The sequence below is a fragment of the Tinamus guttatus genome, unplaced genomic scaffold, assembly GCF_059628265.1.
Source record: "Tinamus guttatus ecotype Peru unplaced genomic scaffold, ASM5962826v1 Tinamus_guttatus_pri_ptg000649l, whole genome shotgun sequence".
In the NCBI taxonomy this organism is placed as follows: domain Eukaryota; kingdom Metazoa; phylum Chordata; class Aves; order Tinamiformes; family Tinamidae; genus Tinamus; species Tinamus guttatus.
Window position 1 is genome coordinate 1,878,878 of NW_028289183.1, and position 19,236 is coordinate 1,898,113.

At 46.7% G+C, this 19,236-nt stretch overlaps 1 protein-coding gene across 3 annotated transcripts in view; it reads right to left on the bottom strand.

Moving 5' to 3' along the window:
- TMEM94 (transmembrane protein 94) overlaps positions 1–19,024 on the bottom strand; it is a 37,147-nt gene extending 18,123 nt beyond the window's left edge. For 2 of the 3 annotated variants that reach the window (XM_088535967.1, XM_088535966.1), the window contains exons 1-9: positions 14,183–14,289; positions 8,409–8,528; positions 7,595–7,722; positions 6,908–7,044; positions 6,159–6,355; positions 5,475–5,626; positions 4,649–4,751; positions 4,257–4,343; positions 3,608–3,724 (exon numbers count right to left, since the gene is read on the bottom strand). In XM_088535967.1, the coding sequence (XP_088392093.1) occupies positions 3,608–3,724; positions 4,257–4,343; positions 4,649–4,751; positions 5,475–5,626; positions 6,159–6,355; positions 6,908–7,044; positions 7,595–7,722; positions 8,409–8,528; positions 14,183–14,236 (1,095 nt within the window). In that variant the 5' untranslated portion in view covers positions 14,237–14,289. Of the gene's footprint in view, positions 1–3,607; positions 3,725–4,256; positions 4,344–4,648; positions 4,752–5,474; positions 5,627–6,158; positions 6,356–6,907; positions 7,045–7,594; positions 7,723–8,408; positions 8,529–14,182; positions 14,290–18,839 lie in introns of those variants that run through there. The other variant, XM_010219728.2, reaches the window with a different exon arrangement.
- Positions 19,025–19,236: the final 212 nt, after the last annotated feature.

A 19,236-nucleotide genomic window follows, 5' to 3' on the forward strand; every position in this document is an offset into this window, starting at 1 on the left:
CCAGAGAGAAGAAAGCCTAAGTCCTGCAATGGGGGAATTGCTGTGCTGGGACAGACCAGCCCAATCCATCAAAGCAAAGGATTAGCTCGTTGTCTGTTTGTGAAGCACAAGCGAAGTGCTTGACGCTGTGCATCACAGAATGAAGACACAGTCCTCACCTCAGTGCCTAGAGAGAAAATTATAGTTATTAGACCGAGAGGAGGCTCTTTCTAAATGGTTATTTTAAAACAAAAAGAACCAGCATTGAGTGATCTAGATTTGAGATATATGTATCTGTTAAAAAAAAAAAAAAAGTTTAAAGAGAGGGGTTGGAAAAGTGGGGGGGGTATCTAGAACACAATAGATACAGAGGAATGAGGAAATGTGAATGGAAAATAAATAGGAAAAAAAAAGCAATGCTTTACAGCAGGGCACCACCTCAGGATTCTTGGAATTACAGTGAGAAATTTAGTAACTCAAAAACTGTGCATCCAGGACAAAGGGATTCCATAGTAGGTGCAATTTTAAGAATCAGGTTAAATTTAAGTAGTTTCTTAGGATAAGTGAACATGGCAATAACGTTTGTATGGAACAAAACAATGCTCCAAATAACAATGCACCCCTATGACATTTTAAATAGGATTGGTTTAACAAAATTGAAAGAAGTCAAGGCAAAGCTGATACAAATAATTTAAACAGAAAACTGTGAAGGATAATTGGGAACTTATTAAGAAAATTTTATTCATTTTTTAAAAAAGATACAACTCGACAGTAAAAGTTTAGAAGTCTGGTTTTGAAAGAAAGTGAAAATAAAAAGTAACACAAAAATAAGGAAAAGTATACCAGTGTCTAATTAATACCAGTCCACTGCTTCATGAAGATAGTGAAATTGTAAACAATACTACAGGCAAGGCAGACATGTTAAATAAATATTGGTACTCCATACTCTGTGATATACCATGTGATAACTATGAGATATTTTCCATTCTAACACTAGCTACTGAAACTAAACATTTTTAAGTCAGCAGGTCTAGACAGCTTTCTGATTATTGTTACTGATTTTGAGCAAGGCTTGAAGCACGGGTCAAGTCCCAGTGCTCTGGAGGAAAGTTAATGTTGTGCCAACGCCTAAAAAGGATAAGGAGAATCAACCAGTTACTACAGGGCCCCAGACAGACCTAGATTTCAGACAGAATAACAGAGCAGCTGATAGGAGACTCAACTAAATGGACAGAAGCAGAATAACATAACCAGTGTCAAACAGCACGAGTATGTAAGTATTAAATATTGTGATACTATTTTTGACAAAATTACAAATTAGACTGATAAAAGTAATTGTTTTGATGTAGAATACTTGGTACTTTGACTGATTACAAAATGCTCTAATTAGTTTCCTAAGAAAATCAGAGTAATACAAGAGCAATAGGGCACATATAAAAGAGATTAGAAAATGTGCTATCTGCAGATGGAATAGAAACAGAGGAATCATTTTCGATGGACTACTAGCTCAAGCAGAAAACAAAATCATCACTGGTACAGACTGTAAATTGTAAAAGATTGGAGGCAGTGACAAATAATAAAGAGAACAGATCACTACTACAGAAAATATGGACTGCTAGGGAAACAAGCAAAAACCATGCACACCACTAGGTACAAACACGAGGTTGCCTGTGTGGGAGCAAAGAGGACGCTTGGGTTTACAGGATGAGGGCTCTATCTTGGAAAACAGCAACTCTGGCAGGGACTTGGAAGCCATTGGAGACAACCAGCTGAACGAGACCTGATCATTTAAAGCATGGCTAAAAGGTCTGTGTTGCATTAATGGAGAAACATGGAGTAGAGTCTAAATTATTCTGATATTCAGCACAAACACACAGTGTTTGGAATATTTTGTCTTTTTTGGAGACTCATAATTCTTCAGTGATCCTGAAACATTGCAGAAAGCTCAGAGGAAAGCCAGGGGAAGGATTATAGGTTGGAAAATATGCTTATAGTGACTCAAGGTGCTTAAATTGTTTACTTTATCAAAAAGATTCTACAAGGGAATGTGAGTAGCTACCCACACACCAGGAATTTGACTGAGGTGCTCTTAAATCTAGGGTAAAGGATGTGAAAAGACCCAAGGTTGGAAATCAGACACTACAGAAATTTACACTAAAATAGAGTGTACATTTTTAACAGTGAAGGTAAATAATTCCTGAAGCAACCTATCAAAGGCAGTACTGAACGTTTCCAAACAAACATCAAATTCCTTTCTGGAAGGAATGCTGCTGTGTTCCAGTCGCAGTAACAGCATTTGAAGGAAAAGGCTTCTTTAGGGATTGCAGGTTTGCGTCATGTAGGATGTCCGACCCGGCCAAAAGGGTCTCCTATCACCCCAAAAATCCAGAAATCAAACAGCTTGAACGTGATGGGAGGGGGCAGAAGGTGGACAGGAAAGTCACACAGGCCAAGGAATTGGAGAGGAAGAGGGTCTTACCTGCTACGTTTGGAATGAAGTAGAGGGAAGGAGGGTGTGAAATAGTGAGGCCAAGAGAAGACTGCCCTGGTCAGAGAGGAAAGACCAAAGCACATCACAACGGTTGCTCTGCAGGGACAAGGAGGAAGGATCATGTCTGAGATGTCACAGAGAATGAGCTGCATGGACATATGTGGAGCTGAAGAAGAGAGGGAAGAACAAAAGGGAGGTGCAAGTATAAGTGAGAAGGCAAACCGAGATGCCGAGACGATGAAGCAGGGAAGCCAAGAGGTTCTGGTTTTTCTCTGCCAAAGAACAAGGTGTGAGGAGAAAGAGGAAGGTTTCGAGGACAGAAATCAAGGGGTGCTGAGAAGAGGTGTGAAGGCAACGAGGCGAGACCAGTGAAAATAGATGGTGAAGGGACAAAGAGATGTCACTGATGGCAGTAACATCTGTCCTCCCTCCAGGGACACTGGTAACTCAGGTATTAAGGTTATGTGTATCCTATAGGGAAAAGAATAGAAAACAGACCTAGGGCCACAGAGGTCAAGGAAGGATGAAAAGGAGAGAAACTGTGTCCAAGCACAGGCACAAGAGAAGTCAGCAGAGAAGATAACATGGTGCAACTCCTCTCTGCACTGGGCAAGAACAAGAGACTTCTGACACCTGCTAGTGGAGTCACTTTGGGATCACATACGCACCAGACTTCCAACCTTCACCCCTCAAACCAGCAAAACCATGAGAAACTCTTCTTACTCCCTGACCTACAGCCAAGGCCACATCTTCAAGCAAAGTCCCAGCACTCAGGAAAAGGCTGCACAGCCCACAGGTCCTAACAGAGGGCTGCAGATGATCTCATGTAGCCCATCCCTTCTCAGCAGCTCAATGCTCCCTAGTGAGAGACACTACATGGAATTTACATCCATGCAGAGCCCTCTGAATGATTACATCTAGCTGATGAGCACCTGCCTTGAGCAAACAAAACTGAAATGTCTGACCAAAAATAACTCACACTGTGAAAAAGGGACTTGGTGGGACACCCAAAAATAATAAAAGAAAAAGAATTATGATTATGTGGATTCACCTGGAATTCACTGTGCTCACTTCACAGAGCCTTTCATATCCCCTACCCCTTCCCTCTTCAACACCTCGATGTGGACAGATGCCTACCAGTGAGGTGGATGAGGTCTTGCTCATCTGGGCCAAGACTCTGGCTTCTCCAAAGGCCGTAGCAAGAATCCACAGGACGGGAAAGAGCAGTGGAAGGATGGGCAGAACACCATTCACCTGAAAAATAACATTCCTGATTACCAGCAAGCACGGAGGCACCAGGGACTCAGGCCTCTCACACAACCTCTTTTCCACTCAGTGAGAGAATGAGTAAAAGGCAAAGGCAGAAAGGAAGGAGACAGCTTGCAAACCACTGAAAACTGAAACATGGAGAAGCACAGAAGGGGAGGCTCACGCACCCTTAGGGGATTGTTGTGAAAGAGGACATGAACAAATCACACCAACTTGTTGCTGTTTTCCCTCCTGAATTTTGGCAGAAACTCTCGGTGTTTTAAAGCCAAATATACACATGTATATATATTTATTTACATACATATAATTTACATACATGTAAAGCAAACAACTTCAAGGGCTGCCTAGGTGGAATGGCAGGGGTGGAGTTATTGTCCTGCTCCAGGACCCAGCATGTGCAAGGAACAACATGCACGGGATGCTCCCATGGAATGGAGCGAGTTGCTGATGGAGGGGACTAGCCACAGTGGTGCCTTGGGAAGGAAAAAATGTAGTGGAGCTCTAAACACTCCCTTACCTGTAGCTGCAGAAGAGTGTACTGCCAGGAAGCAATTCCAGGAGCTTGGAAAATGAAGCGCACAGCATTGGTGATCAGGAAGCCAGCCTGCCATTCAAAAAGGGGGGACACTGTCAGGAAACTACCAGTGCTTGTAGAGAAGGATTTTTCATTTCCTTTCCCAGCCCTGGGAAAGTTTAGGAAATCCAGTTGTTTGGCAGCTGCAGTGCCTCCCTCCACTCTCACTGCTACATGGAGGGGGCTCCGCATCTTCGCTCCACTGAACTATCCAGCATCAGAGTGAGTTGCATGAGTTAGTGCCTGGCCACAATTTCTTGATGTCTGCAAATTCTTCACCTTTATTGACAAAAGACAATCTCTGCTCAACAGCAGATGCTTGAAATGAAACCTACCAGTACAATGGGGACCGCATACTTCAGCATTACTGACTGCACAGTGAATCTCTCATTATCCAAGGCTGTCACAGGACGTGACAAAGCCATTTCCAGACACCACCTGAAGAAGGAAAAACAGCTAGGGATGTCAGCACTCAACAGGATCCTAACCCTGCACTTTCCTCCCACATAATCTTCTTAGCAGACCTGATTAGAATATTGTGTTCACCCTGTGCTAGGATGGGGACCCTCCAAAAGAGCAGCCAATTTCTGTACTAACAGCTTTGCGCTTGTAAATTTGCAGTACCATTAATCAGACTTCCCAGGTCTCTCCTCCCACTTACAGGAGGGCTCCATGCCTCAGCGTGTACTGTACACAGTGCATTCAGAGGACATAGAGGACATTCAGATACCCACATCTCCAGCTGACCATAGAGTGTCATGTCACTGATGACACACACTCCAATAGGAAGCCCATTTTCCTCTGAGGAGACCATTTATTGTCCTAACTGTTAACAGCTGAAGATTCAATAGCTTTAAGAGAGAGAACATCATCCTCTTGTTTTCCAAAAATGTGGTTTCCATTCCTACTGAACTGGGTGCAGTGATTGTATAAGTGTCTCCACAGCTCATTTCTGGTTTGTTTGCTGCCAGAACTGGCATTTCCCAACAAGACCCACTCCTTAGAGCAGCAGCATTTTCAAGGGAAAAACTATCATTCCAGATTAGTCTTCTCTACAAAGCCACAGTCCTGGCCCTTGAGTTACAGAAGATGCCCCTGACCGGAGAACTGTGAATTGATCTTCGTCCTCAGACTCAAAGTTTGACAATTGATTTAACTCACCTGACATTATCAATTATTGGGGTTTTCAGGACACGGAAGAGACGATACAGCTGAGGATTCTGAGGTCCCTTCTTCACTTCTCCTCTTGGGGAAGGTGGAGGTGAGAAAGGTGGAAAAAGATCTCCTGGCTCCAGAACAATGTGTTCATCGTCCTAGAATAGAAGTCAGATAGTCTCAAGGCTGCCCGGCTGGGGCCGTGGTGGAACCCTGCAGGGAGGGTCTGGGGGGTGAGTCCAGCAGGATCCCTCCCACTGCGAGTGACACAACACACATTTGTCACCAGTCACTCTCTCAGCTCTCAGGAATTCACTAACTAAACCGTTGCTTCCAAAACGAGACAAAATGAAATGCTTGTAAGCCTTGAGCAGTGACAAGGCACATCTGGTTATTTCATGAAAACTGGCATTTGGAGTGGAAGTTACAGTAAAGAACATCAGTAAATTTCAAGCTTTAAAGTTTTGCCAACCTTCCTCATGCAGCAAAGTCTATTGTCTTCAGAGGGAAGACACAGTCTGCCTAATAAAGCACTTCCTTGCTTGAAATAGAGTTTCAAATCACTTTCAAAATTAAAAGAAATTAATTACACCAACAAGCTGTGCACTGGAAATTAGAATATTAACAAGAAAATGCTGGGAAATATATCTTTCATTGTCAAGAGCCGAATAAATAAGACAAGTGAGTTACCTTAATCCCTCTCAGAGAAGCAAATGACTCCTGGCCTGGCCTCAAAGCAATGACATCTCCTTCTACTAACAGGCTCACAGGCAGATTGACAAGATGACCATCCCTGTAGGCCCAGTGAAGGGACCAAGATGGGGCATAAGGCATGTGAAGGTCGGGGTACATGGAGTCTGGCCATTTCACCTCCTTGCCAAGTGTATCTGAAAACACACAGCATGAAAGAATGAAGCGGTGACAGCTCTAGAAGGGCCAGTCACACTATGTCCTACAGCGCCAATGAGCCCCCCATCCTAATATCAGTCCATTCCCATGATCTTTTACAATTCTCCATTTCTCCTTGATGGTTTTTCCCCCTTTCTCATGGCTCAAAGGCCCCTGCTGAGAAGATGGTCAAGTACGGCAATTTATTTCCTTCTGTCCTGTGTTGTGGTACAACCCCATGTATTCTTCTCTCATCATCTTCTAGAAGGTAGATATGCTTGTAAGACATTCAGGTTTTGAATTAATCCAAAGCACAGACGTAACAGACTCCTACCTGATAACATACAGATTGGCAGCACGTGGCCTTATGACAACTCTAAATAAGTGTTCTGCAGGACAGGCCTGAGCAGAGCACAATTCTCACAGCCTCTTTCTATGTAGCATAGGGCAAGACTAGTAAGCTCAGTGACACATGTGACCAGGTTTGGAGAAAAATCCAACAGAGGAGAAAACCCACAATGCAAATGAGAAACAAATGAATAAGAGCTCACCATTTATCTTATCAATGATTGTCTGAAGTCTCCTCTCCACCTCTCTGCGCTTCAGCCTCTCTTGACGCCCGATCATGAAGAGATCCAAGAGGAGAAGGAGGAAGAGTGCCACGGCATTAACTATCTCAGCACCTTGGCTTTGTACAGCAGAAGGAAAGAAACCAGAAAGCAGAGGAGGTTTGAATACACGAGCAGAACCCACTGCGAGCCACCCACAGAGATAATTGCACACCTGCTCAGTTGTTTATTCTTATATCCCAGAGAATTATGTCTAAGAAAGAATAGCAGGGGATCTGTTATCATGCTCTTTTTTCAGGATAAGTTCAAGAGAAGTTCCAAAGAACCTGTCTCAACTCAAAACTGCCCTCACAAAATACAATCAAGTCAAGCTGTGGCTCATGTGACAGCACAGTTAAAATCCTTCTTGAGTTACAATTTTTTATAAGATCTAGGGACAGAAGAAAGAAAAGGAAGGAAATCTCCTTCTCCCTCCACGAGTCCATTTGGAAGCAGCATTAAGTTTGCTGAAATTTTGTGATGGGGACTGACTGGGACAGAGTATCAGTGTGAATATGCTAATGTCTAGACAGAATGAGGGGCAACACTGATAAGGTGGCCACGCACAGTGCTGAGAAGATATAAAACTCCCTCCCCGTTTCATCAACAAGCAAAGGGTGTTTTCCTTACCTCCCCTGTGGCTGGCTTCCATAGCAGCACAGCAGCAACAGCACTGCCAGAAGCATCAGAGATGCTCCCGGCCAGTGGAAACAGGAGCAGCGGTTACCATGGTACAGGAAACTGCTCCTCCACACCTCCTACAACAGCACAGAACCAACACGCACGAAAGGGAGAGACGGGTGTTTCAAAAAGCTGAGTGCAAAAGGGTGAAGACAGCAGCTAACGCTATGCAAAACCTCTCAAAATGATACAGGATAACAAATCTTCCCAGATTAGTTATCCGAGTGCTAACGGCTCCTCAGCTGGGCAGTCTGGGTGAACACGCTCTGCTTGGAAGGGTAAAAAGGCTTCTGTGCCAGGCTGCACTAGGGTAACTGACCCAGAGAGGAAAATTATTAACATTTAATTATGTGAATAAACACCACCACTTTGTATTCACAAGTCAGCTGGACATGACGGGGCAAGGGGACACTGTGGGAAGTCCCACAGCTCCTTCCCTCCACCCAATACGGACCCCCAATGCCCACTGCCATCAGGGGCTTAAGGGCTTCCCGCTATCAAGATTACTTTTCAAATGTAATGTTGAAGGCCTTAAGTCCCTCAGAATTCAAGCTAGGCTCCTGTGCAGCTCCAGGAGAGCAGAGCTGACAGAAGTACGCCCTGGGGTAATTCCTTGCTTTGGTCCTGAGGACGTTGGCAGTTCTATAGCCAGAAGTTTTGCAGCAGCAATCTGGAAGGGAACGCTGCCAACCTTCAATCAGCCTCAGCTTAGCTTTGAGATAGGAAGACTGAGTGCCCACCCTTGTGCTATTTGGTGTCTCACCTTCCAGGAGGTCACTTTTTTCCGTTCCTTCTGATGTCCCTCCAGCAGTGCTGACAACTGGTCTCTCAGGATCGTGAGGGCCTTCTTTGTGGTAAGGCCCAAACTTGAGGTCATCTCATCCTAGAGAGCCAGAAAAACAGTTTAGCGCTGCTGCTGGAGCACCCTGTCTCACACTCATCAGGAGCAGTCAAAGTTGTCATTTCCCTGAAATCTTCTTTCCTCCTGTGAACTTCAGACTGCTGGCTGGAATCAGAGCTCCTAGATAACATCAGGTAAACAAACCAGTCCTCACTGTGCCAGGTAAATACTCCACCAAAGTAGAATAGCAAATCACTTCTGCGAAACAAGACTGATCTGCAGGGAATAGGGACGACACAAAGGAAGCTTGCTCAACTCCTGCAGGTTTCATAGGCTTGAGCTGCTACCAACCTGTAAAGATCAGCATGGTGATTAGCCAAAGGGGATGAGTAGGATTTCCAAACAGGCAGCCGCTCCAGAGGGAGAGACCACCTGGCTGCAAGGAAGAAAACTGGGATATCCTCACATCCCCCCACCATTTTACTCAGAATCAGATTAATGTGAGCTTTGCCCAACAAGTTCTGAACTGTAACAACCAAGCACAGATAGGAATGCTGGAAATTTAATGATACCAAATGTTTCTTTTTGTTTTGCTAAAAGTAGTAACAGCTAAGTAGGTAGCTGCAAATATCTGCAAATCTAAACGAGATGTTTCTGATTCCAACAGCTGCTGGGGCTGCACTTCGGTGGCTGCTTGGACATGGAAGCTCCCAGATTTATGTGCTAGGCCATGAATCAGCTTAGCAGGAGACTCCACCATGGGCTCCTCTTTTTACAGGAGGAAGTGCTGAACTGTGAGAACATTCAGGGCAGGCATTTGCACTTGAAGGAAGCACATGCCAAAGCACCGCTCCCTCCTCATCCAGGGAAGAGGCAGCAGGCTGAGAGGGAGCATCCCAAGACAGTGTCACCTGGACAACACTGCCACAAGGTGCTCACATCAGGAGAGCATGGTAAGTGCTTGCATTTCTGGGGCTAGAACACATGCAGCTCTACCTTCCTTTCAAATCACAGAGACTGCTGAGAGGTACCGTGGAGTACTGGATCACTGTTAGGGAAGCAACAAGAAAAAGCAGGCAGGTGGCTGCCACAGACATCACGGTACCGGTCGATAAAAGTTCTTGTTTGCTCTTCATGTTTTAATACTGCGCTATAGCTGTGTCTCAAGGAAATCCACGATGTTCATTTCCAGGCTCTGGGTAACAGGTGAATGCTGAACTGCTGGGTCAAGAAATATCCCTGCTGCGGGAGTCTTTCCCAGGTGGAAATAGATATACAAGCAATGCTGCTCAACTTGAAGACTGAGCTGACAGTTTCATGCGGGTTCGAGGTGAGTACAAGACCAGCATCAGCAGAGATCCAAAGCTATTTGACAAAAAATGTTCATAACGGAGCAAAGAACAGGAAACCCCAAAGAAGCACTTGCAGAAGGGCAGATACAGCCACCTTGAAGGTACCAGATAAACCACATAGGATATCCTGCATCTTAAAAATGCTCAGGTGTATCGTGCTGTTTACACAAAGCAGTCAGGAAGCTTCTCCTCCGGTCCCACCGGTGACACTCAGCCCAGCAAACAGTTGTGGCAGGAGCTGCAGCTCTTCCTGCCCTTGCGGCCACAGGCTCCAGCTTGGGCTCAGGCTGCAGCTGCTCTCTCCTTCCTGCTCCACAACCTTCGGCTTCAGGACGAACATCCAGCGAGAGGTAGCGTGGACTTCAGGTTCCTTTGCACAGATGGTGCCACTCAATACTCGCACGCCTGCTCCAACCTTTACCCTGGAGTTACGGTACCATCAGATGAGTCAACGCGAGGTAAAGGCAGATGTGCCCAAGGGAGCAAGCGAGAAGGCAAGGGGTAAAAGCGGCCGTGCTGGGCAGGGAAAACAGCAAGGAGGAGAGGGGCGGTTAGAAATGCACCTTGGGGAGCCACAGACACGGGGGTCCAGAGCAAATCCTGCCGTGGCAGCCGGTGAGGCCCCGGTGCCTGACCTGGGGAACACGAAACGAAGGGACGGTGGGAAGAGCCGCCCCGAGCGCCCGGCACGGGGCCGCTGTGGGTTTTCACAGCAAGGTCCGCCTTGCTCAGCCATCAGCTGCTAATGAGGCATTTTTCAAAGCCCCAAAGTCCATCTTTCCACACGACAGCCCTTTAAGCTGCCCCAGGGGGACCTTTTCAGCCTCTCAGCAGCTGCAACTGCTCTTCCTGCCTCAAAACAGGCGGGGAGCACCCCAGGGTGAGGAAGGCCCTTCACCGCAGGCAGCAGTTCATTAAGAAAAGGCTCAACATTCACATTCATCAAACATTCATCTTGGCATAGGAAAGTTGCATCGGAAGAGAAACTCAGTACTCTGCAGTCTGACTACCGATGAAAAAGCAAACAGAGCAGGAGATCTTTTGTTTCAGCGGTTTTTATTTTCTGAAGGGAACGAACGTGCTGAAGAGGGGAAGGGATGGAAGGCTGGAAAGATGAGTAAATGTGTTCATCTTTAGTTTCTCTAAGTATCCTAAATGATAAATTACTGCTTAGCTTGCCGAGAAACATCAGGAAGGGGGAACCTGGCCTACATTTAGCAAACACCCCATTTTAGGACCTGGTCTGGCTCATCTGGAAGGAGATGAGAAGCATTTCACGGCCAGAGGACACAGAACCAGAGGCTCAGTAGTCTCGGTACTCTGGTTTCTTTACCTTCTCTGCTCATTTGGCATGTTTGGGGAGATAAGCTGGCAGATACCCAGTGCAGGCTGATCCAGGAGCTTGCTTAAACCTATAGCCCTGTCTGTCACACAGCAAAAAGGCTTCCCCATGAACTGCAGGGGCCTTTCCACACTGATAGGTAGGGAAAGAGCAGTTACCCCTGGTTTTCCTCCCGCAACGCGGAGCTGCTCCTGCATCGCCCCCAGTCCTGCCTGCTTCCCGTGGCCCACCTTAATCCTGACAGTCCCTACCGGCTCCTGCTCTCTCCTCCTGAAATTCCCATCCTGCTCATCACACATCCACAGCAGCACGTTTATTTGCTGCATCAGTGTGCGTTGATACGAGACGTTTTGTAGCACATTTGTCAAGTTTTTTTTGAAGCAAAACTGGAGCACAAACACCTGCTTTGCCTTATAAAACTCACCCTCCCAGCTGCAGATACCTAAGCAGATTCAGCCCAGCAAAGCCGCAGACGTGCTCTGCCCTCTGCACATCCAGTCTCTTGCAGGGTAAGGGCTCCTCATCAAGAGCGCTGCGCACTGTAATACAAGTGCCTTGAAAAAGGCTGTTTAAGCAAACAGGGGAGCAGAAAACAGCAGGTTTGCTAGGAGCTTTAATCCGCGCAGGCTCCAGTTCCGCTCACCCGATTCAGAGGTGTGGAGAGCCCCTACCAGGCAGCTATCAGGTTTTTTCCTTCGTTCCAGGCTGCACACGTTGGACCCCCCTTTCTAACACTTCGACTCAACTGCTTTTCAGATTTAAACAGGTGGATGAGAGAGCCCAGGCAGCAGAATGTTCTTCCTTTCTCTGAGAGTTATTTTGCATTCCTCTGGCAGAAACAAGAAGATAGTTTTTAATTTGCCAATGATATTTTGCAGGCTATTAATCTATTTCAGGGATCATACCCCCTGGAATCCAGGCATTATTCACAGTTTCAAAAGCTCCCGAGCAGAAGTGACTCCTCCAGACACATTTGCATTCAGTACCACAAGTCAGATTCTCGCTGAGGATAAGGCACAGTGCGACCCACAGCTCTTTCTATTCCCCTCAGAGAGGATGGCAGACATCACACACCCCTGCATGCAGTTTCTTGTATTTCTTACTGCAAACCAGCGCTAGAAAGGGATTTATTTTTGCTCTGAAACATATCACCCATCAGGACCACGGCTGCTGAGTTAACGCTCAGGCTGCCTACAAATGCAGATTCATTGTACAAAACTACAGAGCAGCCAAGCCAGGGGATGGGGCGTTCTGGGCAAATGACCCATTACAACCTACGCCCTTGGACCCCAATGTATTTGGTGTCTTTCTGGGTGCTCACCTACTTACTGTTGCAAAGAAGTCTGATTCCTGACAACAGGGCTTATGCAGAGGCCCGGACTGTGTGAAACCTCCATATTCGCCACCCACATTCGGTAAGGAAGGAAAATCTTTGGAATTAAGACTCTGCACTAAACAGGACACCCAAATTCTGCTCTTGCTCCTCCACAGATTTCTCTGTGGCAATGGGAAAATCACAGACTCCTCCACGCCATATATTTTTACCTCTTTAATGGGACTACCACTTGCCTGCCAACTGGAGGCGTTGTGAAGATTATAATATTCACCAACCCACCTGAACACTACTGGAAAGTATAGAAAAAGGAAACGTGATTATCTGCACGACTCAGGGAGCTGCATCACAGCCCTGCGGGGACCAGTGCCTTCAAAACAGGGTGTGCAAAGAAGGGCAGCAGAAAGCCCAGCCAACACAGCTATTACACTTGGTTTAAATGCCACCTGACACAAGCTTGGCAGCCTCCGTGCAGCTGTGGGTGGTCTCGAATCAATGGACATGAGCAGAGCCCGGAGCACAGCAGTGCCCAAATTAATGGACAGAGTGATGGTCAACAGCGTCTCCTTCCTCCACCTGCAGCCTCGGCTGAAAGGCAGCCGGGACCTCCCCCGGGCTGGGGACAAAGGAGCTCGGAGCGGGGTGAGGATCCCGGCGCGCGGAGCCGCTCCGCAAGGAGCCGCGGGATCCCGCGCGCTGCCCGGAGCAGCCCCGAGCAGCCCTCTGCATCAGCACTGCGCTCGCTGGGAACAGAGTCCATTTTGAGCCAGGCAGTGACATTCACGTTTTGCGCCCTCCCTGCAGCAGTGCCGGACGCCACAGCTGCGACATCCCTTCGCTCGCGCCGCACGCGGCGCTTTCCTCCTCGCTCGGTTCAGCAGCGGGAAGCGGGGCCTCCGCTCCCTGGGTGCCAACCCGCTCCTGAACCGCATCGTCCCCAGCCGGTCCCCTCGGTCCTCGCTGCAGCAGCGAATCCCCAGCCGTAGTTACCTGCCCGCCAGGCTGCTGGCAGGGTGACACCGTGTTTATGCGGCGCTTTAAGGCTCACCTGTGCAATTTTTGAGCCTTAATTGCCACCTTTCATCTAGTTAAGGTATTTCCTCAGGTTCAGAAAGCTGTTGGGGTCCATATGCACGCTGGCTGCAACACTAAGTACAAGGTTTTACACCAGTGCATGGCTTGCCCCAGAGGATGCTCATCTCCCGAGGCCGGCAATGCTCAGAGAGCCGGGGAACTTCGGCACATCTTTCATCCCCCCCCCTCCCCATTTGTTTCCTCCTGCTCATCATTTCTCTATTGGAAGATGTGGGAACTAAAACTATCACACAGCCCACAAGATGCATTGTAAGACATATCTGAAAGGACAAGGAGGTTCAACAGCTTCAGATCAAAGCACAACAAGAAACAGATAAACTTGAGACGTGAAGCAGAGGCAGCAAAAGAGGGGATGGCAGCTCTTGGCCCCTTCACTTGCTTTTAGAATCCAGCCTGCAGTTTAATACAGAGCTGCTTCCCCCACCTTCTCCAACACCAAAACATTCGCTAGATAAAATTATCATTCCCTGCTTCATTTCCCGACACAACCTCCTTCCCCAGAACCTCAAAGCCCTTCATGCACCACAGGCTGAGGAAGAGAAAAGCCATTTTGAATCTCACTGCCCAAACTTACTTTGCGGCATTTGCCGTGGCGGGGGATCCAGAAATCCGCCTGCTTGAAGAGCATCTGCCCTGGATTCCTGCACCGCTTCCCCAGCAACTTCCCCTGCTGCTGCCCTCCCGAAATGGGAGCGCAGGGAGGGAGCGGAGCCAGCGCGGGCAGAGCCCGGCGCTGCGCACAGGGAGGCAGAAGCAGCAGAGTGAAGCAGCAGCCTGCTGATTAATTCAGCCTGTTTCCAGTCATGCTGCGGATCGGAGGCGGCGGATAAGGGGGGAGGGATGAAAGCCGGGGAGAAGAAAGGGAAAAGAGGGAAGAAAGTTTGCGCCAGACAGCCCCAGCTGCCTGCAGGAAGGGTCCAGTTGGAAGATGGAGCCTGCACAGGAGAATCCCTGGCTTCCCTGCCTGCGGAGGTGCGTGTGCAGGCACGGCAAGGGATGATGCTGCCAGACAGGGCTCTGTGGAAAAGCAGATGGCAAATTAGACAGGACAAAGTGCTACAAAATAGACCACTGTTGGAGAAGGGAAACTTGAGCAGGCCAGGAAGAGAGGGCTACATAGAGACAAGAGCTCCAGGACTCCTACTCCCCTCCTACATAAATCAAGGGGAGATATCCAGATGACCCCACAGCTTTGGATTCAAGCTCAATAAAAATCTTATTTGAATGATTTGGGATGGCTACAGGTCCAGGGTGAAGCATTCCCTTCCTTTTTCCCTTCTGGATGGAGCAAACAGCAAAAGCCCCTCTCAGCATCAAATATTCACATGCCCTGAGCCACACAGGCTAAAAGAGAAGGCGCGGGTAGATTATCCACAGCCCAGGATACGGATCAGGGATTCTCCGACACCTGGCACTGGCACAGACAGGAGGAAGGACCCGCGGACACAGGGAACACCTCGGCAGAGCTGGAACACAGTGACATGAAGTGGAATGAACAGGTACTCGGAGGTGAAGATGAAATGATCCTGCTCTCCTCACCTGTTACGGGAACGCTTCCCTCTGCTGCTAAAGGAAAGCGCCGTGTCTTTATAAATAGGCTTTGATACAGCTCCTGCTTCAGAGCTGCCCTCATTCTGCCTGGGGCTTCCCAGTTCTGCAAAGGGATCATTAAAACAACTATTTTCACACCGTATACAAAGGGGCAAAGAAGTGACTCAGTCGAGAAAGGGGTCACTAGCTCACCAAGGACTCGGCCTGGATAAAAAGGAACAGCCAGACACTGCGAAGACTTTGAGTGCCAGCATTTAATGTAGTCTTGAAGACCGTGTCTCAGCACTCACCTTTTCATTTCCTTTCCTTCCCTGAGATTCAGATGCCTAAATTAGCACAGCCCATTTGCTGCTTTTAAAGCCAGAAATGCAGACATGAGAGTTCCCAATATTTACAATAACTGCAAGGTAGGGTAGATACGAGACAGCCCCTGAAAGAACTAGCTGTCCTCACCATGCTGGCACGGAGTCACACACTCGTATGTAATTTTGCAGATCTCTTAAAGCAAATGTCAAAGGGAAACAGTGTATTTAGTGTCACTTTAGGAGAGAGATAGCAAGAGAGCAGGGGGTGACAGAGGGAAGAAGATACCCTTCATCTTCCTGTAGGGCATCTGATTTCCCAGACAACAACTTCAAACTGCAAAGAGGAACAAGGTGTCCTAAGGGAACAGTCTTTCCTTCCCTCATCTTTTCCTACTAGGAAACTAAGCTTACCTGCCCACTTCAACACAAAGACCAAAAGGAAGAAAAAATAAGACCCGCACCAGTGAGATGGTGCCAGAAAGGGCAAACCCTCACACTACCTCAACTCCTTCTCATCTCAGCACTTGGCTGAACTACTTCCCATGGCTCTGTATGTGTCCTCTGGAAGCTCAAATGACTGTGAGTAGAAAAACTGGCTGGTCACAGTGCAACTCTATGGACAACCCTTGTTCTTCATGCGGTAAAGAGGTCCCAGCTCAACTTTCTCCTGGCTCTGGACCTCCAGCTTTGCAAATGGACCAAATCTCCTCTTTCCTGTTTCCTCTAGAGACCTAGAGACCTTGCTCTGCAATGTTTTGGGTAGGGCAATAATCTGTGCTGTGTAACTTCCTCCTGATATCAGCTGCTATCATAAATTGCATCTGGCTGTGCTTTTGTGCATTTGAAAGAGCAGAGCTGTAATCTTAAGATATGAAGATAAAACCGCGTGTCAGAGCGAAAGGCAGAGCACAAAGGTAAAGGGAAAGGGCTGAGACCTATATAAAAACTGCAGCTTCGAGAAGTCTGTGCAAGAAGGATTGGTGTGGTGGTGGAAAAAGAGATGAGGTCTTAGAGAAGCTGCACAGCAGGGAATAAAAACCACAGACACAGTTACAGGCGAGACAAAAAGAGGCAGTGGAATTAGCTAGTTTTCAGTCCAGAGGCAGGAGTGCCGCTCTTGTTGGACATGCTGGAACTAGAGAGCTGAGGATCAACAGAGCAAGATAGCAGCACATTTAATTTAAGAGGGTTCCAGCACTGCTTCTAAGATACTCTCTGCCTGTGAAAATGTAATGTGAAAATTGGCAGGAAGTCCACAACACACCTGACAAGCTCTGATCCTCAGTCACTTCTGACAACGGAGCTGTATTAGCTGACTGGAGCCCGAGGACAAATCTCATATCCTTCCGAGCGACTGATGTCTGCTGCGGTTGAGCTCAGAGCACATCTTGTGTTCCAGAAGCTGTAATTCTTCATCACACACTGACACTGGGCTAGAGAGATTGCTGTCAACTAGATTTCAGACTGATATTTTCATCGGGGGTTCATTTGATTTTTAGCATTTTAAAATAAACCCAGCACATCAGCTTTAGCGCTGAGGTTATGCAGCAGATTAATTTGTTCCCTTATCAACATATAGGCATCTGAGTTCTTCACTTTGGGGAGGAAAATGAATTCCACTTTAAAAGCAATGAAATGAGGTTCTGCAGTGCTGAAAAAAAAAATCCGGAGCAAACTCATTAATCAATAGCAAATAACACACCTCTACCAAGTACAAACTCACAGTCTTTGCTCAGAATCCAAGCAAAGTAGGTGGTAAAACAAAGCACTGCACATCAGAAGGGATTTTTTAATTGCTATTGAAAAGAGCACAGTCATTTTTTCCTTTCATTTTAATGAAACCTTGGTAAAACAGGAAAGGAGCCTAGGATTTCTGAATAGCCCAGCTCCCTGTAACCTACTGCAGCAGAGCCTGGGCTGGAGCTCTCAGACACTACTCAGAAACAGCTCTGCACGGAATGATAAATGCTCCATCTTTTAAAATGATCAATACCAGATTAGCCCAAAATGCCATTAACAAGAGGAAAAAAAATAGGTAATTATCTGCATTGGAATGTCACCTCCGCAGCCATAAAGCAACTGTGCATAAAACAGCACAGTTCAAATGTCCTCAGAGCAGGGCAGCGGTGAGAGGCTTAGCCATGAGCAAACCCAAGCCCTTCTCATCTCACACCCCACGGAACAGCAAGTAAGAAGTCTAACAGGCAAGTGCAGCAGATGACGTGTCACTTTTTGGAGTGATAAGCGTTTAATACTCGAGTGGCTGCTAAATTGAAAGTACGTAGCCAGTTAGTAATCCTATATGAGCAACATCAGCCTGGATGTTAACTTTTGGGAAGTAGTAGCATGTATAAGGTTAACAGTTCCCTGCAAATGAAGGCAGGTAAGTCTTTCTAGCTCCTACTGCAGCTATTCATGAAGATCTTTTTCTTCCCTTATTTGAAGCTGAAAGCACAGCAGGGGAGCAAGAGACAGATTGCTCTTCCAAACAATATACAGATTTATCTGGCACTTTTCTAGAATGTCATTCCCTGGAAAGACATACAATTGCCCAAGACATACATGCTGAGCATAAAAAAAAAAAAAACAGAACTCGGAGGATTTTATTACCACATTTTATTTTCAAAAATCAAAGACAAGCTCAGTGTCCAGCCCTACCTTTATCCTCAAAAGAAACAGCACACGAGACAGCATATACTTCATTTGTGTTTTTCTCTGATGGTGCCTCAGTCCCAGCCTGCACGGATTCATTCTAGGGATGGGAGTTCTGTTTCTAGGATCTGTTCAGCCCCCCACCATGACAGAGATTCCCTGTGGAGGCTGCTAATTGAAAGGTAATAATTTAGCCACAAGGATCGCAGCTCATTTAAACAGTTCTCAGGCACAACTGTTTTGGGGCCCTGACAAGCCAAGCCATGTATGAATTTATCACATAGAAATGAATTTCCCCAAATCATTCTCTAGGTTAACTGACATCTCCTAAAACAAAACCAGGCAGTCATTAAAATCCACAATATAAAGAAATCACAACATTGCTCCCTGGTTCTCTCCTACTAACCAGTAGGTCTGCTAAGTGTTTTAAAGGTCCTAGCTCTCACCATATTCACTTTAATTGATGGGATAGAAAACATGAGCTAACCAGTACAGAATTAATCATTCTGCCACCTCCAAGACATTCAGTGGCAGATCCCATCTACTAATACAAGCAAATACATCCCTAGGAGTGTGAAGATCACAGATCTCCTAACTTTGGTACTAACTACGGATCATATTGTTACTAATAATGACAAGTTGTCAGTCTTGATTTAAAATAATGAAAGACAAAGAAAAGGATTCAAAATTTAAGTTTGGAGTGACTCTTCTCATGAGACCTACCTGACACTTCTCCTTCAGGTCCATGGCACCGTGGTTCTGTACGCATGTCCAGCAAGAGGGGATTGCTCCTCCGGGGAGAATGTCACCTACATAGAGATGATCTTGGCCACACTTATCACATCACCATCTGTGGAAACAGAAGGGGAAGCAGTCAATTTCCCCATATCTCTCCCTTTACGACTAAAAAAAAGCTGTAAAATTAACAAAACTCACGTGACACAATTGCCCCTTAAAAGAAGGAGAACTGGGTAACAGAAAGTGACTCTTACGGTGCAGCAATTAATCTCATTAGTTTAACTTCCCCCGAACTGTCATGGGTAGATGAATTAAGCTGGCTGCAGCTCGTAGCGAGAGCATTATCGCAGACCTGACACACTTTTGGGCAAGTCTCCAGAAA